The sequence below is a fragment of the Camellia sinensis genome, chromosome 2, assembly GCF_055761805.1.
Source record: "Camellia sinensis isolate YWXY chromosome 2, ASM5576180v1, whole genome shotgun sequence".
Classification (NCBI taxonomy): Eukaryota; Viridiplantae; Streptophyta; class Magnoliopsida; order Ericales; family Theaceae; genus Camellia; species Camellia sinensis.
Window position 1 is genome coordinate 178,025,987 of NC_138962.1, and position 25,143 is coordinate 178,051,129.

Consider the following 25,143-nt stretch of genomic DNA (forward strand, 5'->3'; position numbering starts at 1 on the left):
AAATAAAATACTCAAAATAAAAGAACCCAAATATTATATTATTGTTAGTAGAAAGAACCCAATTACATTTGTTAATATTCTTTTAAATGAATTCATATCTCTATCATGGTTTTTCTCAGTTACTAGAGGGTGGCTTAGAAGTTTTTCCATCTTCACCCAACAATATAGTTTTGGGATTTGGTTGATGCATTCCAATTTTATGAGTAAAATAAAAGAGAAATCAAAGTGAAATTCAAAATCAATTAGAAGGACCACTCGGCTAATTAATATATTCATTATATCGTTGGTCCCTATAATTTGTTTTGAATTTTATTTTGATCTTTCTAATTTTGCACTTAGTTTTTTATGTTCCAATTGTTAACAATATTTGACGCAAATTAAAATTATGATGACTAAAATGACACTTTACGTAAATTACAGAGACCAATGATTTAATTTACAATTTAATTAAAAAATTTCTTTCTTTTGTAAGAGATAATTGAACAAGTATTCTAACATGAATAATATGGAGTAGTACTCTAAAAACACTAAATAACTGAAAATTTAAAATTCAAAACGAACGGATCAAGGACTGAATTTTTTATTTGTTATTATTTTTGTGAAGATTGCCTGACAATCATTATAAAAAAAAATATATATATATATCTTTTTCACATAGCCTTTTTTTTTTTTTTTTTTTTTGGCCTTGATTTGATTTTGTTGTTTGTTTTATTTTCTTGTCTTGGGTTACAAGTTGATAGCTTGCCAACGGGTAGCCTTGGATCTTCCCAAAAATCAAGATAGGGAAAGTGATAATGTTTATTGGGTAAATTAAATTGGTAGCTTTTTTATTTTGTCTCATATATCATTTTGATTTATAAATTTATAATTGATTTAATTTTAAATTTTGTACTAATTTAATTCAATTAATAAAGCCAATTAGTATTTTTAAAGTAAAATCGTTAATCAGATGATTGAGATTGACTCACTTAGTTAAGAAAATTTATAATTTTGTTTCTGAAAGTGTAACTCACGCTACTCATGTGCGCACTTTTCATAATTAAAAAAAAAAGAAAAAAGTTAATGATTGTAATCAATTAGGTTAAATTGAGACAATAAAAAATTTAAAATCTTAATTAAAATTATAAAGATCGAAATGACACTAAAACCAAACTATAAAAACTAGTGATTAAAATTTGTGCATGTTTATTTTCTTATTATAATGAGTAATGCTGTTTGTTTGGTATGCATGAGGCTTTTCTCATATCACACGCACAAGCATATCATGCCAATTACTCATTTTTTTGAATCAAATGTTTGTCCCCTCCTTTCTCTATGGAATTTTTGTAGATGAGTTTCCTATTAATCTTTGTGGAAAGAAGTGTCAAAATTTACAAATTTTTATCAAATGATTTTGTATTTTCAAAATAAGAAAGTGTGAATGTTTACGCATTTTTTATTGAAAGAATCTTTTAATTTCACTATAAAAAAGGATTGTTTCCAAAAGTAATTATCAAAAATAGTTTATTAAACAAAATTTTCATATCAAGTTCTAATTTTCTTTTTCTTTTTTTACCAAACAAAAATGCTAAAAAGGTCCAATTATTTAACAGGATATTTAATCAGGAACATATCCAAAATTTAAACTTTAGGGGATAAAAATACACATAACTTTTCATCGAAAATAAGTATTTTAAAATTTAAAATTTTAATTTATACCAACACAAAAAGTGAATAATATTAGTATTAATTGAATATTTTTTATCAACATAATTGAAAATAAAAATATAATCAAGCATTTTTTTTGTTTACATTAACTTTAAAAAAAATCTTAACTACTATTATGTCTACTCTCCCTCTATTAAAGTTAATTATCTGAAAATATAATATTTTTTTCCAAACTTGAGAATTTGCTAGTGAAAATGTAGAGAAATGATTGAGAAACTGCAAAGAAAGGTTACGGGCCATGTATAAAATAGACACCATTGCTTAATGCTTTTTTTCAATTTTTTTAAATTATTTTTTTTAGTAATTTCTTTGTCACTGCTCTCCCTATATTAAAGTTAATTATCTGAAAACATAATTTTTTTTTTTAAAATTGAGAATTTGCTAGAGACTTGCTTAATGCTTTTTTTCACTATTTTTTTTTTTTTTTGGTAATTACTTTGTCACTACTTTCTTCTTACCGTGTGAGACCCACCATTATAATTGATTTCCAACTTATTTTCATAATCCATATTGATGTTATGTTTGTGAACATCAAATAGCATATAGAAAAAAAGGGTTAATTACAAAAATAACCCCAAGATTTTATGCATTTTTCATTTTAAGTTTCAGTATTTTAATTTCGATAAATTTAACCTTAAAATTCTATACATGTTTCAATGTACCCCTTCGGTCCATCTCCTTTTGTGTTGGTAATGGAGAATCGTTTTGGGATTTCAATTGAAAAATACTGGGGTTTAAAGTGAATAACAGGTGAAACCTTGGAGTTTTTTTTTTTTTTGTAATTAACCCCAATATTTAATTTTTCTTTGTGTGTATATATATAACTTAGATATCTTATTGTATATGTACATGTGTGCTTGTATATATGGTGAAATTTCTTTATTCAAATTTTGACTGATACTCCCTTCGTTCCATTTTATTGGTCCATTATTACATTTTTTTGTTGTCCCAAAATATATATCTACTTTGAAAAGTCAAAATTTTAAAATTTAAAAATAAAAATAGAAGGGTATCTTTAGAATTAATTATTTAAAATTTGAATTCAAAGCGTAATGATTACATTTCTTTAAAAAGTTTGAATTTTAAAAAATGGACTATCAATGTAGGATAGACGAAGTAAAATTTTGATTTTGTCACTATTTTTGATGACTAAAAATAAATATATTTTTTAATTTTTTACAAAAAGATATGTAAAAAAATAAAGATGTGATTTGACCCAAATAAATGCACTTATTTAGTTTAGGTCAAATAATGTCTTAATCCATTAGAGTATTGATAAGTGTCTTTTACATTTCAACTAGCCCTTCTTACATAGTCATCAAAATTAGGAATGAAATTAAAATTTTATCATTAGAAGAGTCAAAATTTGAATAAAAAAATTACACTATATATACAAGCACACATGTACATGTACATCTACAATAAGAAACATAAGTTATATATATATATATATTCACCCCAAAAAAGTTATATATATATACACAAAAAAAAAAAAAAAAAAAAGAAACAAAGTTTCACGCGTTTTTCTTTAAACCCCAAAATTATTCTTCATTACCTTGCACAAATGGAGATAGACGAAGAGACACATTGAAATACGAATAAAACTTCAGAGTTTAATTTGTCAAAATTGAAACACTAGGTTTAATGTGAAAAACATGTGAAACTTTGAGGGTTTTTTTTTTTTTATATAATTAACCAAAAAAATAATAATAATACAAAAAAAGAAAAAAGAAAGAAAAAAAAAGGATAAACAGAGAAGAAGAAAGTAAAACGTGAACATAATAATGGTGGGTTAGAAAGTAATCACAAAAACATTTACAAAAAATAAAAAGAGACGGGAAAAAAATATGGTAAGTCTCTTTCTTTGAAATATATATATATATATATATATATATATATATATGTGGATAAAACTCTAGGATTTAATTTGTCGAAATTAAAACATTGAGATTTAAAGTAAAAAATGCATAAAACCTCAAAGTTTTTTTTTGTAATTAACCCAAAAACAATCATATACAAATATTTTTCTCCAAAAAATTCACAAAGATACATATATATATATAAATACTCTTTCTGAAAATCACTTCTTTCAAATAAATATCATTTCTAAATAAATATCAAAGGGCTCAATTTTAAAAATAATGAGAAAGATGAAGGCATACAATTTTTTTTTCCTTGAAACATAGTCCAACCCAAACTTGTTGGGGTTTTACCCAAACAAGGCCCAAATCCTGAGCGAACCATCCCAAGTGAGACTGGACCTAGAATTGAGCCTAGAATTTGAAACTCAGTCTGGCCCAAGCTTGTTGGCCTTTTACCTAAACCGAGCCCAAATCTTGGAAATGTCAATTGAAGAGAGACTAGGCCAAAAATTGGGCCTCAAAATTGAAACCCAACCCTGCCCAACCTGGTTGGGCTTTCACCTAAACAAAGCCTAAATCCTGGACTGGCCAACCCAAGTGAGATTGAGCCTTGAATTTGAAACCCAACCTGGCCCAAGCTCATTGGGATTTTACTCAAACAAAGGCCAAATCCTCGATAGGCCAACCCAAGTTAGACAGAGCCTGGAATTGGGCCTTTAACTTGAAACCTAACCTGGCCCAAGCTCATTGGGCTTTTACTCAAATAAAGCCCAAGTTCTGGACATGCCTACACAAGTGAGATTGGGCCATAAATTTGAAACCCAGCTCAGCCCAGCCCAACCCATGAAAAATTATAACAAAAAAAAAAGTGAAGAAAAATTATTTTAAAAAAGACTCAAATCTTGGGCTAAGCCTGTAGGCCAGGCCACAAGCCCATAGAGGCAGCCTCTTGGCCCACTCATCAATCCACCATGCAAGCTCACTTAGGCTTAAGGTTTTGGCCAGCCCAATGAAAGAAGCTTCACACATTTTCAACTTTCTACACCAAACAAGCCCATTATCATGGTGCGAAAGAATGGTCCATAAAATAATTGTGCTGATCTCTCTCATGAGCAAAAATGAACATCTTTCAAGTTTTAGGTTTGCCTTACTAACCATTTGAAACATGACAAGTCACTTGAAAGAAGAAAATAAATAAACCAGTTTAATTTACTTTCAAATTTTAAATTTCTTATCAAAATCTTAGTGCGCATGATATTTTATCCTATACTTTCACTAGCATCAATTCGTGTGGCAAACTGGTCGATGTCGGTTTTATTTTGCTGTTTTGTAATCCTAAGAATTGAGACCTGCATAAAAACAGATGAATAAAACAAATAAGTTTCGTATAAATAAAAAATTAAACACATAATTAGGTTTGAGTTGCGGCATGCTTGTCTCGTCTCATGTAATCAGCAAAAAAATCGATAAATGTAAACCAACATAATATAACATGATATGGACACGAAAAAGCAAAAAAAGGAAGAAGCAAACAGGACAAACTAAAAACTATTGCATGCCACAATTACAATTATGAATGATACGAAATGCACAGTTCAAATACGAAATGCAAATATCTTGCAGTCCGTTTATGATATGCTCTTATATAAAATACGTATTCAATTATAAAACAAGAAATCATTATATATAGTAAATGTTAACAAACACTTCACACCTAATTAATACACAACGTATTGGTTTACTCTCAATGAGATGATTCACCATTAAAAGAATGAGATGATTCACCATTAAATGTCATCTGCAAGGATCGACTGAACTCGCTAAGATCTCAAAATCTGATCTAAATTTATCAATTGAAGAAGAAAATTCATATGCAACAATAAAGGTTTTGAAATATTATTCCGCTCCATAGAGCTTCCAAAATAACCCATTCCAAAAGACAAAGAAGTGTAGGCGGATGCAATCTCTATAGCTTTCAACTTAGGTGAAGTCTCGGGAAGCTAAATAGGAAACAAACAAATAATAAGTCGTTTTTTTCCTTTAAAAAACCATTAAGGTTGAGGGTTGGGAGCTCTCGCTATTATAGGAGCCTCGGCTTGAACAACTAGAGTTTCGGCACTTTTATTAGGACCGTGTTCGCTACTATCTTGCATAATAGAGCATAAAACTTTCATGCAAGCAGAGCCCGGACCTGCCTGCAACCTGTGCAACAAAAATAATAACCATGTTAGATTCACAAGCTGGGGGTATACATAAATGGAAACAAAGAAAATGATTTTAGGAGACTTGTGACCATTTTCTCAGTGTTAAGGATCATCATAGTTTTTCTCTCTAGAATGAACACAACATCTACAACCGTCTTCGACCCCAAAGAAAAATCTCAAGAAGAAGAAGATCATCTAATTTGCAGTACCAAGAAGATCAAAAGCAACGATTCAATGGGGAAGGAATAGATGGAAACCACTGAGGAGGTTTCCCCTCCGCAAAATCTCTCACCCCCCACCTCACACATCTAGCCCTAAGATGATGGCTACACCAGTTGAGGGGCCAAAGGTTAAATCGTTCAAGGATGCCCTCACTACACCCAGAAACGAAGACTTCTACTTTGATGAGCTTGAAGACATCATCAATACTGAGAAAGATGAGGATAGAGACACAGACATCCAAGATGGACATCATTCACAGAGGGAAGATGGGATACCCCAAATCGCCCTCCCAAAAAAATTATTGCAACAAATCCGACAACCTTGGGCCAATGCACTGCTCATCAGATCACTTGGGAAGACTATTAGATATAGCATGCTCTGTTCTAGAGTCAAAACACTCTGGAGGCTACAAGATGATTTCAATGCAATTAATCTGGGCAACAACTATTTTTTATTTAAGTTCTCATCTCAAGAGCACTGTGTCATGGTGTACTCAGGAGGTCCTTGGGTAATCATGGACCATTATCTTACAATATGCAAATGGGAGCCTGACTTCAAGGCATCTGAAGCCTTTGAAACCACCACAGCTGTTTGGGTTAGGTTTCCAGAGCTTCCGATTGAATATTTTCAAGAAAAAATTTTATACACCATCGCCAGGCAATTACGGAAATCTCTGAAGATTGATCTCACCATTGCCATGGCCACAAGAGGGCGATTTGCAAGAGCTTGCATTGAAGTGGACCTGAGAAAACCACTGTCTCCCAGATTCATTTTAGGTAAGAAAAGTTACAATATTGAGTATGAATCCATTCATTCATTTTGTTTTCATTGTGGCAGGGTAGATCACCGCAAGGAGCTCTGTAGATTCAAGGTAGCACACCGAACAAAACAGGTGACCCAGACCTCTAGCTCACCGCCGACAAGAGACCCACAAACAGTTGCTGAGACCTCCCAAACATCTCTTTCCGTGGACAACGGTAACCCGCACCAGATTGGGTCAGAGGAAGGGGACAAAGCTTTTGGGCCTTGGATGCTTGTATTAAAAAAGAACCGGCGCCCAACGGCCTATGAGAAAGTTCAACATCATGAGGCCAGCCCGAACTCCAACAAATATGCAGAGTTAGGTAACACTAGCCAACAGGAGGAGGCCCATACTAGAGGTAAAAAAAACTACAAGATCAGGCCAAGAGAAAGAGGCCTATAAGTCCAACCCAACCTATAAACCCACCACTCACAGTCAAAACAATCCAAGCCCATCTAAAGACCTAGTAACATCTTCGCAGATTGTAGCACCTGAACTACAAGCCCACTCATCTGTCATCTCACATCCCAAAGATACAAACAACTAGGATAAAGACCCCCTTATTCCTGATAGTGTACCTATCCAACCTGTCAAGCCTACTCCTTTGCAAGTAGATTTGCAATCCTCAAAAATCCCGATGGAGGAGCTCCTTGATGATAGCATTAACACACCCCTACCACACCCCATCAACACAAGTACTCCCCTAAACCCTCCACACATCCTTACCACAAACCTTCAAGCATCCTTGAAAGATGGAGACTCGCGCCACAGCAAACAACCAACGAAACCTACCATGGAGATCAGAAAAATACCACTACCACAGAGTTTGGTGCACAAGATGGAGGGCAATACGTTGAGCCTTTTACTAGAACCAGGTATAGAAGCAATTCACTGCGTAGACATAGTCTGGTGGATCGAACAGATAATGGTGAGAATCGAACCAAGTTGGAGCACCATTCCAGGGCCTCTAGTGCACTCATTTCAGATGGCATCCATGAGGTCAGTAGACCAAGATCATCGTAGGATTCAAAGCATCCTAACAAAACTAGCTTATGAACCATTACCACATTTCCCATCCATGGATTCTATGAAAATATTGATTTGGAACTGCCAAGGGGCAGGAAACAACACCTTCAAGCGCAACTTAAGATAACTCATCAGAACTCATAAACCTAAAATTCTGGTCCTCATGGAAACAAAAGTTACATTTAGCTCACTAGGGAACTTCAACAATCTGGGCTTCTCCACCTCCACAATGGTTGATCCAATAGGTAGAATGTGAGGAATCTGGATGCTCTGGGACACGGACCACGCTAATGTTCTAACCTCTTCTGTACCTAGCCAGTATATTCAAGCTACCATCCACAGGGAGGACTGAAGATTGGATTTTTTCTACAGTCTATGCTAGTCCCAATCCAGCAACCAGGGACAAATCTCTGGAAGGAACTAGAGAGGACAACTAACACTATGACCCAACCTTGGTTGGTTGCTGGAGACTTCAACGACTTCACTGACCTAAGTGAAAGAAAGAGCTTCTCCCCCAACCATAACTTTACCAGATCACAAAGATTCAGAGACAGAATCAACAATTGCAACCTCATTGACATGGGCAGTGTAGGTCCTCAACTTACCTGGACCAATAACAGACAAGGATTGGCCAACACAATGGAACGACTGGACAAAGCAATGTGCAATGACCAATGGCAAGCTCTCTTCTTTGAAGGCACTGTAAGGACTCTACCTCGCACATACTCAGACCATTCCCCCCTAGTGGTCTTCACCCAAGGTATGCACCCCTCTAACTCTCAAAATAGGCCTTTTAGATGTGAAGTTGCTTGGTTTTGTCACTCTAATTTTATTGATGTTTTTCAGAATTCGTGGATTAATATGTCTAATAACCTATTAGAAGCCATTGGTACCTTTACTCACAATGTCAAAATCTAGAATAAAAAGGTTTTTGGAAGTATTTTCAAGAGAAAAAGAACCCTTCTCGCTCGCATAGAGGGTATCCAAAAAGCCCAAGCTCTTTCCTTTTCCCACAATCTCCATATTTTAGAAAAGGACCTGGTTAAACAATTCAACAACACCCTTTTTCAAGAAGAAATTCTCTGGTTTCAAAAATCTAGATCCAAATGGTTGACTATGGGGGATAAAAACACCAGATTCTTTCATATATCTACCCTTAATAAAAGAAGGAAACTTAAAATTAATGTCCTTAAAGATGATGAGGGTAACTGGATTGCTGGAACTAATGACCTTCAAGCCCACATCATTGATCATTTTACCAACCTTTTCAAATATGAAGAGACTACCATTTTAGAGGATTGAAATAATATTGCTCAAACCAGATTCACTGTTGAAAATAATAATAGGCTCCTAGCCCCTATTTCTAACTCTAAGATTTGGAAGGCCATCAAAAACATCAAAGCTTTCAAAGCACCTGGCAAAGATGGCATTCAAGCTATTTTCTACCATCAACATTGGAACATTGTTGGCCCCTCCTTTTGCAATTTCATTAAGACCTGCTTTCATAATAAACTGGTCCCTCAGGAAATCAATGAAACCCAGATAGTTCTCATACCTAAACTTGACAACCCTGAGACCATTAAACAATTTAGGCCTATTAGCCTTTGCAATGTCACTTATAAGGCTATTACCAAGATCATTGTCAACAGAATTAGACCTCTCCTCCCTGACCTTATTAGTCCTAACCAAAGCAGTTTCATACCTAGTAGAACTACCATTGACAATATTATCATCACCCAAGAGATTATCCACACCCTTGGGTACAAGAAAGGCAAGTCTGGGGGTATGGTCATCAAAATTGATCTGGAAAAAGCTTATGATGGGATCTCCTAGGACTTCATTCAACATCCCCTTAAAGAATTTGGTCTCAATTCTGATTGGATTACCCTTATTATGAACTATGTTTCTACTGTTTGCTCTTCCATTCTCTGGAATGGTAAGACCCTTCCCAGAATAACCATGGGCAGAGGTCTCAGGCAAGGAGACCCTCTATCTCCATATCTTTTTGTCCTTTGCATGGAAAATCTCTCCAATATGATTAAAATTCACACTGATAGTGGCAGGTGGCAGGGCATTAAGGTTGCTAAGGATGGCCCTCCTATTTCCCATTTGTTTTTTGCTGATGATCTCTTTTTGTTTGCCAAAGCTAATAATAGCAATTGTGACTGTATTATGGAAGTTCTCTCTGAGTTTTGTGATATGTTTGGTCAAAAAATCAACCTTCATAAATCCAAAATGTTTGTTTCCCCAAACCTCTCTAGAAGGGGAGCCCTTCCTCTCAGCCATAAATGTGGCATACCTTTAACTGATGACCTAGGTAAATACTTGGGCACACCCATTCTCCATTACAGAATGAACAAGAATTTCATCAAGGATATCATTGAGAAAATGTCCAAAAAACTTTCTGGATGGAAAGCCAAGAACCTGTTCTTAGCTGGTAGAACTACCCTGGTTAAATCTGTTAGATCTGCCATCCCTAACCACTTCATGCAAACCATGGAAATCCCCCAGGCAAGTGTGTGAACACATAGATAAACTGAATAGAAACTTCCTGTGGGGCTGTTTTGAAGGTGCCAGGAAAATTCATCTTGTTAACTGGAACCAAGTGTGTAAAAACAAGAAACATGGGGGGCTTGGTATAAGAAAAGCTAGAGAGCAAAATTCAACTTTCATTTCTAAATTGGGTTGGAAGTTAATTAGTAATGATGAGGATCTTTGGTGCAAAGTTCTTAAATCCAAATACCTCAGAAAACATTCTATATCTAGTTGGCCAACCAAAAGAAGAGCCTCCCACACTTGGAAAAGCATTATCAAGAACAGAGATGTACTAGATAAAAATATCAAGCGGAATGTGGGTACAGGGGAAGACATCTCCTTATGGACTGACTGGTGGTGTGGATCACAGCCTCTTTGCAACAAATACCAGGACCCTCATATTGATAATAGAGTGAAAGTCAGCTCTATTCTTGATGATGAAGGAAAATGAGATCTGTCTACAATTGAAGATGTCATCTCTCAACAAGACAAGGAAGAAATTCTCAATATATACAGGCCCAGGTATGTGACTTTCATAGATGGTCCATTATGGAAGGGCTCTACTACTGGAAACTACTCCACTGCAGCAGCCTATCAAGCCATATCAGGGCAAGATGACAATGGTGAAGATTGGCAGTGGCTGTGGAAGTTAAAAGCTCCCCCAAAAATCAAAAGCTTCTTGTGGCTGGCTGTGCAAGATAAACTCCTAACCAACCACAAGAGGCTTATCAGAAATCTTTCATTGACTAACAATTTGTCCCAGATGCCAGATCAGTAGGGAAGACATCCTCCATCTACTCAGAGGTTGCCCTAAAGCAAAAACAATATGGTTACTTCTGAGGGACTCCAATTGGTGGCAAAACTGTATAACTACTCCCCTTCAGGATTGGATCAAAGCTAACCTTAAAAGTAAAGTGCAATTCAATGGAGTGCAATGGCCCCTAATCTTCATAGCAGCACTTTGGAGCATGTAGAAGGAGAGAAACAGAGTTGTTTTTGAGAACCACACCCAACCCCCGTCTGTCAGTGTCAAGCTCATTCTAGAGCAAGTAGAGGAAACTCAGCAAGCATTCCAGAACTTCTTGAATCCAAATTATACAAATCCAGCACTAACTAAATGGCCTTGTCACATTGCAGGAAAACTCAAACTCAACGTTGATGGCTGCTCCAAAGGAGATCCAGGGCAATCAGGCTATGGTGGACTACTAAAAGATAAAGTCGGCTCCTGGGTATGGGGCTACCATGGTTACCTAGGCCATTGCACTAGCCTGGAAGCAGAAATTTGGGGCATCTACAGAGGATTGACCATCATTATGCAAAAAGGGTTGTCCAACATCACCATTGAAATTGACTCTCAGAATGCCATGGAAATGCTCAGAGAAGGTGCGGCCAATACTTCACCTTATCGAGCCATTGTTGAGGATGCTAAGTTCCTTATCAGCAGGTGCGAGTGTTCTATCCAGCATATCCCCAGGGAAGGCAACCACAGTGCTGATGTATTGGCCAACATTGGAGTTAATCAACAAGAACATCTAGTGTATCTAGAGAATCCACTTAGCTCTCTTCTCTTTGTTCTTATCACTGATATGTTCTTATCACTGATATGGTGAATGCTAATTCTGGAAGAGATTGAACTATCCCAGGACTGCTCTGTTTGTAAACTCTATGCTTTAACTTATTCCTATGAATCAAAAAAGGAAAATGATTCTTGTTGGTTTAACAAAAAAATAAATAATGAAAACTGAACATATAGAAGAAAGCACTAAACAAAACAAAAATCAAAAAAACATGAAGACCTTTACAAAAATATCCCGGTATTAAACTAGCCTCATACCAAGAAAATATAATGTTCCTTGTAGTAAAAGATAAATTAAAATTGCACGTTTCTAAGACACAATTTTCTTTTTGTTTTTTTTTTAAATTTTTTATTCTGTTAGTTATACTTCCCAAAATAAAATAAAATAACATTTTTGAACAAGGATACATACAGTGATGATGAGACACAACACTCTTGAGCAGTAAATCCTTTCATTAAATACTCTCCAGCACCACTAACGCAACAACCAACTATAAATGGAGCCCCAAACGGACCTTTTGAGGATGCCCAACAACCGGAGCCACAAATTGCTACTAATCCCACACGTCCACTTATCTGTTAAAAATATTTGAAGAATAAATTTCAAGTTTAGCCGAATAATGATCCATTTTAGAAATGATGTCATGCAAATTTCAACTTTTAAATGTGAATTGTGATCGACAGAGGCATCAAATCTAAATAAAAGACAAGCCAGAAAAGCATTGAAAACAAAAAATGATGCCAAATAAGCCATTAAAAACTTGGTTAACTTCATCAAATAAGCTGGCTACCCAATAACCACTTCAAGGTTTCATTCACTACAAAGAAAAGCATTTCTTTCGCGTGGTTGTTGGGAACTTAGGAGGACAAAATGTCACAAAGGAACTGATTTTTTATTTTTTTTTTTAAATCAAAGCCTCTGAATCTCCCTCTCTCTTTTTCACACACACACAACTTCGTACACCAAACCGTCAATGGCCACCAGTCAACTCCTCCCATAGTACACCAATTCAACCACCATTGCCATACTTAGGTTAATTTTTTATTTTTATTTTTTTTGATAAATAAACAAACTTTATTAGAAAAGTATCAATATGATGCAAGGAATACAAAAATTCAGACCCCTAAGGAGAAAAGCTAAGATATCAAATCCTCTACAAAATTTACAAAAGTCAAAACATCCGGATCTACCAAACCTGTAACCCAATTATATAACACTGTGAGCAACCTTCTTTCCAACCAAGGAATCGAATGAGACACCCCTTGGAAAACATGCATTTTACGCTCCAACCAAATAAGTCACATTAAACAATGAGAAGCAGTCATCCATGCCTTTCGACGCCTCCTCCCAACCCTGCCCCCAGCCCAACTTTGCAGAACTGCCAACACAGAACCTAGCTGCACCTAAACCAAACCAAAAGTCACAACAATGATCATCCAAAGCCGAGAAGTAACTAGAAAATGAACAAGCAAGTTGCTCCACCGACTCAGAATCACCACAACACAAACAACACCAATTTGCCAAGATATGCCCACGCCGAATTAAATTATCAATCGTCAAGATACATCCTCAAGTTGCTGTCCATACAAAGAAAGCTACCTTGGATGGCGTGCCTGACAACCAAATACACTTCCAAGGGAATAAACCCGCGTCATCGTGAACAAGTGCACCATAATACAATGACATGGAAAAGAGCCACTTGAAGCTCGGGCAAACCCAAACCATAGAATCCTCACCTACACCCCCAGTTTGCACCCCCTCCCAATCCTGAACATCTCGACGCAACCGCACATTCCAAACCACCACCTGTCCCTATCAAGTCCACACTGCGCCCACCAAAAGCTCGCAATCTTATGCAATCCCAAAAATCAAAGGAAACAACTGCTCCAAAAAGGTTATCATCACACCACCTATGATGCTAGAAACGAACTCTATCCACCACCCATACCTTCAACCTAACCCTACTCCAAAACTCCTCCTAACGCAACCAAATTCCCTTCCAAACATCACGACTATGAGACTGCCCCACCCTACCTGAACACCACCCCTCTTTCCCCAAGCCAAACTTCGCCACAACCATCTTATGGCATAAATGTTCCCTCTCCCCCACAAAGCGCCACAACAACTTACCCAACAAAACAAGATTAAACATAACCAGCTACCGAACCCCCAAACCCCCTTTCTCCTTTGGCCGACAAACTCAATCCCAAGCCACCAAATGAGAGTGAGAACCCTCTCCCTCATCCCCCCATAAAAAGTCCCGATGCAACTTCTCAATTTGCTTCGCAACTGCCACCAAAATCATATGAAACAACATAAAATAAATAGGGATACTTGACAAAACACTCTTGATCGAAGTAACCCTCCCTCCTTCAGATAAATATTGCCGTTTCCATCCTGCCAGTTGCCGCTGCACACAATCCACTATCCCATCCCACACCCCTCAGGCCTTGAAAGAGGCTCCAAAGGTAGACCAAGATATAAAATCAACAAAGATGCCACCTTGCACCCCAAAATTGCTGCGAAGACTTGCAGCCGTGTCACTTCTCCGATTGGAATCAATTTAGACTTTAAAAGATTAACCCAAAGACCTGACACTGCCTCAAAACACCATAGCACACACCGAAGATGGCCAATTTGATCAGCACCAGCATTACAAAATATAAGTGCATCGTCTACATAAAAAAGATGGGATACAACCAATGAGGTAGATCTAGAACCCACTTCGAAGCCCTGCAACAAGCCTCCATGAACCGCCCTCGACAACAAATGTCCCAGAGCCTCCATTACCAGTAGGAATAACATCAGGGACAAAGGATCGCCCTGCCGCAAACCTCTGTACGTAGGAAAAAATCTTGCTGGGGAACCATTAACCAATATCGACATCCGCACCATGGATATACAAAAATGTATCCACAGCCTCCAAGTAACCCCAAAACCCATCATCTCCATCACATACAATAGGAACTCCCAATTAACATTATCATATGCCTACTCAATAGCTAGTTTGCAAATAATCCCCTCATTTCTTTGCCTCAATCTTGAATCCACACTCTCATTGGCTACCAAAACTGCATCCAAAATTTGCCTACCACCCACAAAAGCATTTTGAGAATCAGAGATCACCCCCTCCAGCACCCCTCGAAGCCGATACGCCAACAACTTGGCCAACAATTTATATACACTACCCAACAGACTGATGCGCCGAAAGTCACCGATATCCTCCGCCCCACACTTCTTTGGAATTAATGCGCAATAAAAACGGCATTCAAGCTCCTCTCAAACTGTCCCATCCGATGGAACTGGTCAAACATGGCCATCACATCTTCCTTTACCACTCCCTAACAGTGCTGGAAGAAGGCAATAGAGAACCGTCTGGCCCAGGCGACTTATACCCAACCATACTCCGTAGCGCCTAAAACACCTTTTCTTCCGTAAACGATCTCTCCAGCAAAGAGCCATCAACCTATGAGATCGCATCAAAATAGACCCCATCCAACCTCCGCCTCCAAGCTTCCTTATCAGCCCGAAATAAATGCTCATAGAAATCCACTATGGCCCCCCTAATCTCCTTCGAAGATGATAACTCTACCTCATTCACCCGCAATCTCCCTATTTGATTCACCCGCCAATGCGCATTAGCCATACGATGAAAAAATCTCGTATTTCGATCCCTATCCTTCAACCACAAGCATCTCGATTTCTATCGATAGCTAATCTCCTCCATACGAGCTACCTGCATAAATTCCTTACAAGCCACCTCCCGACGAACCACATTCTCTTTAAACAATATCCCTGCTTCCTCCCTCTCCTCCCATCCCTGCTAGGGCTGAGCAAGGAATCCGTGAAATCCGTAATCCGATCCAGTCCAGTCCAATCCGATAGGTTTGGATTGGTTTTTTGAATCCGTGGTTCGGTTCCGGATTGAATAATTAAAAATCCGTAGTTCACGGATTGGTTCCAGATTGAATCCCACGGTTCCGGATTGGAACCGATCCGGACCGTATACAAATAGTCTATATTTTTATTATACATCCTCCCCCATAGTATCTTTTCTTATTCTATGTAAAATCTAAACTCAAACCTAAAATCGTATAATATCTTCTTTTATTACTTTTGTTTGTTAGTTTTAAGTTTTAATTTGCAATGGTCTAAATACTTATGGTGAAACCAGTTTTCTTATGGTTGTTTAAATTCTAGAACAGTATGTCGTTATTATAGAAAAACATGTTGCTATTATGGAACTAATATAGCGCTATGTTTATATTTTTATGAAATTCAAGTGTTATATATATATTTTTGTTATTTAATTATGTGAATCCGTGGTCCTAAACCGATCCAATCCGTATTTAAATGGATTGGTTCGGATTGGTTCCATGATTTAAACGGATTGGATTGGTTCCAATTTTTTAGGAACCGTAAATAACGGATTGGTCCTGGTTTTATCCCAATCTGGTCCAATCCGGACCATGCTCACCCCTACTGCATAACTGGTAAAATATTTGCCTTTTAAGTCTCCAACTGTCCAAACACCTCCGTATTCACTGCCTCAAATCAGACTTGAGAAGCTTTAATTTCTAACCTAGGCGACAATTGGGATCCCCAAGCACACTATAACTGCCTCACCACCCCCGCACTCCTTCCCTAAAACCTTCAGAAAAAAGTCACATTCTCCAAACAAAATAGCATTGATGCACTCCTAATCCCCCCACTATCCAATAGAACTAGCCAATGATCCGAAACAGGACGATGCAACCTCAATTGTGTCACCTATGAGAAATGCTCCTCTCAATCTCCAATAACCAAAAACCTAACGAAACGGGACATCGCTTTGCCCCCAGGCTAAGTATATCCACCCCCCCTAAAGCGGCAAATCCACCAATTCCATCTCATCAATAAACAAAGAAAAAGCCCACGTAGATCCTAACACTGAGCTCGCTCCCTGCTTCTCCTCCATACACCACACCACATTGAAGTCACCAACCACACACCAAGGAACCCCCTAGCAAAAAGCAATGCATTGTAACTCCTCCCAAAAAGTAGCTCATTCCAAAACTCTCACGGGAACCATAGACCCTGGTAAAGGCCTGTCGATAATCATCTGCAACATAGCAACAAACACGATAACGAGAAAGCCCCCTACTCCACATCCTCCTTCTCTACCACTCACCGATCCCAATGCAGAAAAACACCCTCTGCCACCCCGACGCCGGTAAGAAAGTCCAATCCACAAAGTGGCCCCCCCAAAGCTCCTTAACGAACTCCCCCTCCCCCATGTATTCCATCTTTGCTTCCTGAAGACACACCACATCCGCCCTGACACTTCTTAGCAAAGACCGAACCAAGACCCTTTTCCTCCTATCATTCAACCCATGCACATTCCATGACAATTTTCAGCTCCATAGCAACATCATTTGATCTCCTCGGCTCTTTCTAACACCGCTCCCCACCCTTCTTTTGTCCCGATCATAATTTATAGAGCATTCTAATTTACACAACTCCCTAGTATTCTTTCATTTTTGTCCTCTAGTTCGCGCCTCCTTTCCTAAGGAACACCCTCTCTCCAGGATTCCTCTATTGTAGAAAATAATTTTAAAGCCTCAACTTCACGACCCTCAAAGGAAACACCCAAATATTGACCAACCTCATTAATACGGGATAGCACCCAGGCTAATACCTCCTCTGGTTGCAGAGGATCAGTTCCTTGAAAGTCCACATCTATTGCAGGCTCTTCATCAGTGTCCACCTTATCCACCATATTCGTCTCAACAGACACTGCCTCTGGCTGAACCACCATGGCCATCTCGTCTGCCTTATTTGCCCAACGAACGTCGTCATCCCCCTCCACTTCCGTGCGCCCATCACAGCAAGCCGACGTATCCCAAAAAAGCTCCTCTATCATCGGCAACCCACTACACGATGATAAATCCACATCCACAACATAATCAGCCTGTCGAAAGTTCGACAACGTCCTCCTTGCAAGTCCCGAATGCTCATGCAACTTAGACAATGACCCTACCACTCGATCAGTCGACTGTCATAGCCCACTTCCGTCGCACTTCGATGTTGAAACAAGATTCACATCTAGATTGCTTTGCTTTGACGCATCTAGGTTGGATTGACCCAACCCATTAGACCTTAGCCTACCAACGTAACTCCTCTGGCCTAACAAGTTGATCCCATGGCCCAACTCTCCCCCACCTCTTTATTAGCCCCAGTCTGTTTGCCCACATCTTGGCGCATAACTTTTTGGGCCTTAAATTGACCCAGTGAACCATCTCCCTTAGTCCTCCAATTGGGTCTCACAAGGATTGACCGACCCCATTAGCCCTCACTCTTAAAAGTCCTCCCAAATCTTTGCAGATAATCCTCCACCCCTAAATTATGCGACTTACTCTAATCAAATCTTCCCAAATCATGACCTACCAATTCCAACCCCGCACCATCACACAACCCTTCCGGAGAGAAAACATGAACCATTGATGGACCTACCTCCATCCACACTAGAAGAGAACTCCCACGAACCCCACTGGACAAAAATTTGTGGTTGTGTAGATTCAGGGTTCCGAATTCTCAATCGAACACAGCCCAAATCAACTGAGGACTAGTCAGCCTCCACACCAATTGCTAACATCACGACACACCTCTTCGCGACAAAGATGTAAAGGTAAGCCCACCAAACCTAAGAAGCATGGACACGAACATGGACACGTGACACGACACGAATACAACATAGACACGTCGACATGTGAATTTTCAAAAAATGCAGGACACGAATGTGGGGCACACGCATGAAATATATAATTTTATATATTTATTATATGCTATATATATAAATATATCACTCAAAGATAATAATAAAAAAAAAGGGCAAATTACATATACACCCCTCGAGGTTTGGCTAAATTACAAATACCCCCCTGAGGTTTGAGAAATTACAAATTCCCCCCTGAATGCTATATTTGCATAAGAAATTAGGGGGTAATTTGTTATGAAATATAAACCTCAGGGGGTAAATTGTTATGAAAATACAAACCTCAGGGGGCGGGATGTAATTTCCGAAACCTCAGGGGGGTATCTGTAATTTAACCAAACCTCGAGGGGTGTATATGTAATTTGCCCTAAAAAAATTCAATATAACACTAATTCCTATAAATTTATATAGATTTTGTTTTATTATCTTAAGTTGTTTTATTTAAACTTATAATTAGTTTCACGTGTCTAAACGATAGACACGTGTGTTTAAGCGATTAGCACGTATGTCTTCCAAGTGTCCAAAGAGTGTCTGGGCCTTTAAAAAAATTTAAAAATAGGACATGTTTTGAAGAGTGTTGGACACGTGCCTTAAGAGTGTCTAAAAAGTGTCGGTGTCCGACACAGACACGATACGGATACGTTACCTTCTTAGAAGTGTCTGTGCTTTTTAGCTTCAAATGAATCCAAACACTTTTCTCTGAAGTTGGCGTCTAATTGGAGGCACAAAGAGCCAAAGGCGACCACCATTCCAACCTCAGATCACTCCCATCGACAATCCACCTTCGCCATAACAACGATTCCACTTCATACCACGTCGAAAAAACAAACAAGAACACCTAGCCCCCTAACGGTCGCACCTCCACCTGCCCTGAGATCTTCCACCAACGTCTTACCCAATCACACATGGCCCCAAAGCCCACCCCCTTATCACCTCTCCCTCCTACCCTACCCACCAAGTATCTGTCCAGCAGCCCGAAACCACCCCATCTCAAAACTTAGGTGTCACAAATTCCCCATCAGAGACACACTGGTCAACTTGACCCACCGGTGGTACAACCTTCACCAGAACCACCTTTCCATACATCCCACTAGACCATTTCACCCACCCATCCCCCAGTTTGAATTCTTCCATAACCAACGCAACTCCCTCCTAACCATCCTTAAAAGTCGACATGGGTATGAAAATTTGCTCCCTGCATGGTCCAATCATCACCATGACTTGCACCGAGGACCCTCCTCTTACCTCCCCAAACCCATGCTACTAAACTTCGACGACCCAAGAATTTCAGATTGCTTGGCGCTTGCGACGCCACCCTCAGCTTCCTCACAATCCAACATACTTCAAATCCGATGAAAACCACAACCCGCCGAAGCCCCTTTCCCCTTTCCACAATCAATAGACTTCGGCGACCTATCGAGTCCACCGACGACTCCTACTCAAACGAGCAACCGCTAAGGAAAAGGATTGGCCGGCGTGGACTAGTTTCTTTTGCATTAGGTAACATTATTCACTCCTAAAATCTCGGAGCCAATTTTGGGAAAAAATCTCTATGTTTGTTTGCATCCCCATGTGCAAGAAAGACCCTTGGGTTTATTAAATAAGAACAATAGAAAAATAATGATACAATTTAAGGAATTGAGACAAATAATATAGAAACTCTTTGCATATATAACAAGAAAATGCCACAAAAACAAAGCAGATAATCACCTTCAGTGCAATGCCACCACTTAAAGCTCCACATGCTATATGTCCTTTAGTGTCAACACAAATATCCCCAATAGTATCTTCTGACACATTCAACGTACATAATTGACCATGATCCCCATATGTCTTCAAATGATCACATGGTAGAACTTCTGTTTGTGGAACACATGCAAAAACGTTCATAAATTCAAAATAAACTTTAATAAAACAGCCCAACCATAAAATAGAGAGAGAGAGAGAGAGAGAAGATAAAGTAATTGACATACTTATCATGGTAAAATATTTAGTTGTGAATACCAAAAACAAACCAATTGCTACTAATTTTTTTCAATCTAAACCTTTTTGATGAAGATACCCTTTTATCTATGGGATAAATTACACTTTATCCTCTTGAACTAGTATCACCTAATATCACTTTACCCTTCAACTGAAAAATGCTACATTTGCCACATTGATTTACAAATTTGTGTCAATGTAAACAATTTATTTCTTAGATAAATGAAAATTTGACATGTGATTTGCACATGACATCTCAAATCAAATGCCTAAAATAACATCATCAATTTGTTTGGTTTAGTATTTAAAAATTGTTTTTGAGCTTTTTATTTTTCATATTTTTTTTGGTCTTCAGTGAAACTCCTCATATTTTAGTCTCTTTTTTTTTTCTTTTTCTTTTTCTTTTTTTTTTGAACATCTAATCTAGATGCATCTAAAAAAAGTTCATTAAAGATGAAAATACATTAACATACTAGTTTTTTTGTTTTCCATTTTTTATTTTTTCGTCTTTAGTAAACTTCTTTTAGATTTCCTTACAAATATTTTACTTTTTAGGTGCATTTAAAAGTTTAATTTTTTTTTTTTACTAAAATATGAAAGAAAAAGTTTTACTAAAGATCCCAAAAAAGCCACAAAAATCAAAAAACTCAAAAACTATAATTGGGTTTAAAAACCAAAGAAAGTATAAAATTTTTTAGTTGAGGGGGTTAGAGTGATATTGAGTGATAGTTGAAGGGGATAAAGTATAACTTACCCCTATAGTTGAAAGGGTATTTTCGTAATTGAGATCCAAATTGAAAAGAAAAAAAAAATAGATAAAGGGGGTTAAGTGTTACAATTTTAGTTTAAGGGGATAAAGTCAAACGTGACGAGTTTTTTTTTTTTTTTTTTTTGTGGGGGGGGGGGGGGGAATTGTAAAGTGAGCTATGGTCGTGGATACCAAATAAAAAATGAAATTGACATATTTAGCATGAACATCCTCCTCTCTCAAACATATTTATCATGAAACAAGTAATTGACATATTCAGTTATGGTACACTACTTAATTATTGCCAGCTTTGGGAGGTACGGGAATGTTCTATTTAAAATCTAAATGGCATGGAGTACCTGATAAAGCAGCATTTGCTCGAGTGCTAGAAGAAAGTTCTCCATCAATTTCTGCTTTCATGGCTTTTGCATCATCAAGCATTGATTTGTATTTTTCCCACTGTCTTTTTGCCCTCTCTGTAACCAGCCACTGTTTCCAAAAGATACACAGCAAGTATGATAACTAATTCAAGAATAAAGAACAGATTACTAAAGAAATTTAAGACCAACGTATTCAAGAAAAAATATTGATATATAGGGAAATGGAAATTTAGACAGATATGGCAGAAAACTAAGAGAGTTTACCTCATCAGCCTCTGGTATACTTGCCGGCAAAGGAATACCCTTGGATTTTGCCCACACACATGCACCTTCACCAACCAAGAAGCTAGAAACACAAAAAAATGCCTCATAAGAAAACAAAAATCTGAGGGAGAACAAAAATCCAATTTGACATGATGTTGAAGTAAGAAACTAATTTATCTCCTCAATAAATCATTTCTTTCAGATTTTGAATTAAAGACCAAATCACTGTAACTAATTTCACCCATTACCCTTCATGGTTTCACTTGATTTGAGTTTTACAAGTACTAAACATGTGTAGAAGGCAGATTCATATTCACTATTCGCACATAGTATGCATTACATAACATCTCTAACAAAATAATGTTGCACTACTCATAATTCCCAATGAAAAATCCGCAACTCCCAACTCATGGACATGAGATATACAATCAAAAGAAATAAATAATTACTGTGATAATGTTGCCAGAAAGAGGTAATTTGTATATCAAAATTCAAAGATAAACAAAGGTGTAATCATACATGGGAGGTATTCGACCCAGCAGTGTTGACCCCAACATTTGTTCCTTGGCCAACAAAGTAGCAATTGGATACCATTCCAGACACCTGCTGATTATTAACTTCACAGAAATGAAGAGCATAAAAAGAAAATGAAAGCTCCATAACATTATCAAAGCCAAAGAATAGAAGAAATTGCAGCTCACAACATAAAAACTTATTTACTTATTTAGAGTATGGTTTCCATTAATTATACTTCAGGAATACCTGGCACCACTCCAACAGCCCGAAATGCCCCAGAATCACCATCCATGATACTGGCATCACATTCCACATGACCATCTTCAGTCAAATTTAGCCACACCCAGCATTTGTGCTTGGATCATCCTTTAAAGAAACAAACTTCATCAATAATGAAATTCAAAATAGCTAGACAGAATTCAGAAGAGAAACACTATCAAAAAATTTCCACAGCATGAAATGGCTCTTTCCACATCAAACAGATAGGAGGAATGTTCTAGGGCCATATCTAACACATCCAACAACCCTACAACATCAAAGCCCAACCATCCCCCTAGGGCATTGTATTGGTCCCCTTAAGTTTGAACCAATCCAACGATCCCAGACAGCCCATGTCCCACTAGCTTATGTTCATCCAAACCAATTATTGCACAGCTAAAATGTCATTGAACTATCTTGTAGTTTCAAATGTGTAATTCCATCTACCATATATAAGACCAAAAATTTCACAAAATACTAAAGAAAAGAACAATCCATGAATTTCAGTTAACTATTGACATGAATTTAGAGTCCACGTTGTAAAATTTCTTACTTTTTTCCACGTAATCCAAGTTGCATGTAAGCATCCCATACAAAAGAAAATAAAGAACTCTTCGTACCACCCACTACTATTACTTTTCAGCTTTGTAGCTTTAAAACAGATTAGTTTCCAAGCAAGTGACATGCAGAAGATTGGCTTGGTTGCGTTGTTGCACAAGTAGAGCATTTAAAAGTCCCATCCACAAACCCAACCCACTCTCCCCACCAAAAAATGTATAAAGTATTTTGGGCTCTATGCATCTCATCAAATAAGAAATGTCTCAGTTATAGGCTGCTTCCAAAATCAAATCTTATTTCTAGTATGTCATCTTGATCATGGTTGCTCAACTGTTATCTGCCAATCAAAGTGGTATTATGATGAGCCTTCATTATGCAATCTTCATGTGAGCTCTAGGGGCCATTCAATTTTAATGTCAACTCCACACAACTACTTGTTGACTGCATTAAGTCACCAATACAGTAGCAATAAGAGATTCTAACAGGGACAGCAGCATTAATGAAGCAGCAATCTTGATTCATGCTAAGCTCAGGATGACTTGGGTAAACATTTTTGTCTAGCAGACAAGATAATACAACAATAAATAATCACTATAAGACAACTCTGAAGTCTAAATACAATACTTTGAAAAGGAAGAGGAAGAAAAGGACCTTAGAGGCATATAATTCCAACAGAGATTCAGAAGCAACCCTACAGCAACATATCATCCTCTATTGATTTGGACATAGACAAAAGATCGTGAAAAACAAATAGCCAAGACAGGAAAATCAAGTCAATTTTTGTTCTAATTTGTGCTTTCCTTTTATTGTTTTCTAAGGGTGGATTGTTCTTGAAGTAAAAAAGCAGTAAGGATCATTGATGTGCAGATGAACCATTGCCAAACACAATGTAGTTACGAGGCATAGCCTGGGGTTGTGGTTGATGAAGAGAAACTAATTTATTTTTTTCAAATTAAAAGTTGCTTTGAAAATAAATATAGAGTAGCTTTTGTTTTTCAAAGTCTCTTAAGTTTAAAGGTTCATTAAGATCCATAATTTTTTCTAGCTTCAAAATATGAGTGATTTTAAAAAATTTCTTTTAGTGAACCTATGCCTGCATTGTAAAGCAAATCTAGCAATATGGAAATTGCTGAGCAGCATCCAGAAAATCCTCTTAACCCTTATTCTAATCTATATTGTTATATTAAAGCAACATCCCATTCGGTAAAGCCTACTTCCAAAGACATGTTATATTTTTTTTATTTCCAAAAAAGTACAAAGGGAATTGATTAATTCATTTGTGTAAGAATTTTTAAAAATATAAATCAATGAAGACAGTTGCAATAATTCATTAAAAAATAAATTTCAAAAATCATACGATGAGATAAGTTCATGCCCATAGTGCATGACATCCTTCTAGTTCATTTAGAATGAAAAGTTCTATTTTCCACCACTAACGATTATTTGCATGCTCCAAATTTCTATAGATTCAACATTGTAACTTACTCAAGACAATCAACATCCAACACAAAGTAAATCTTTAATGCCTTAAATAAAGTACAGCATGGCAACATAAACACGCAAAATCTATTATACACAGGCTCTCTCTCTCTCTCTCTCTCTCTCTCTCTCTCACACACACACACACACACACACACACACACACACACAAAGAAACAAGCAGCATACCTCCAAGACTTGTATTGCAGTTGAAACAGCATCTATACACCCACCAGGACCCTAAAACATAGCAAACAAACAAGTGCAT

General features: G+C 37.4%; 1 protein-coding gene across 2 annotated transcripts; it reads right to left on the minus strand.

Annotated features, from left to right (window-relative positions):
* Positions 1-5,595: 5,595 nt before the first annotated feature.
* Positions 5,596-22,862, minus strand: LOC114259958 (putative threonine aspartase). Of its 2 annotated transcripts, none has more exons than XM_082916264.1 (5): positions 22,584-22,862; positions 22,065-22,146; positions 21,780-21,909; positions 20,400-20,548; positions 5,596-5,771 (listed from the first exon to the last, which is right to left on the minus strand). In XM_082916264.1, the coding sequence occupies exons 1-5, from the start codon at positions 22,727-22,729 to the stop codon at positions 5,712-5,714; spliced, it is 567 nt and encodes a 188-aa protein (XP_082772390.1). In that variant the 5' UTR covers positions 22,730-22,862; the 3' UTR covers positions 5,596-5,711. The 2 variants fall into 2 exon arrangements, with proteins under 2 accessions (XP_082772390.1, XP_082772389.1); XM_082916263.1 differs by lacking the exon at positions 5,596-5,771 and adding an exon at positions 12,244-12,510.
* Positions 22,863-25,143: the final 2,281 nt, after the last annotated feature.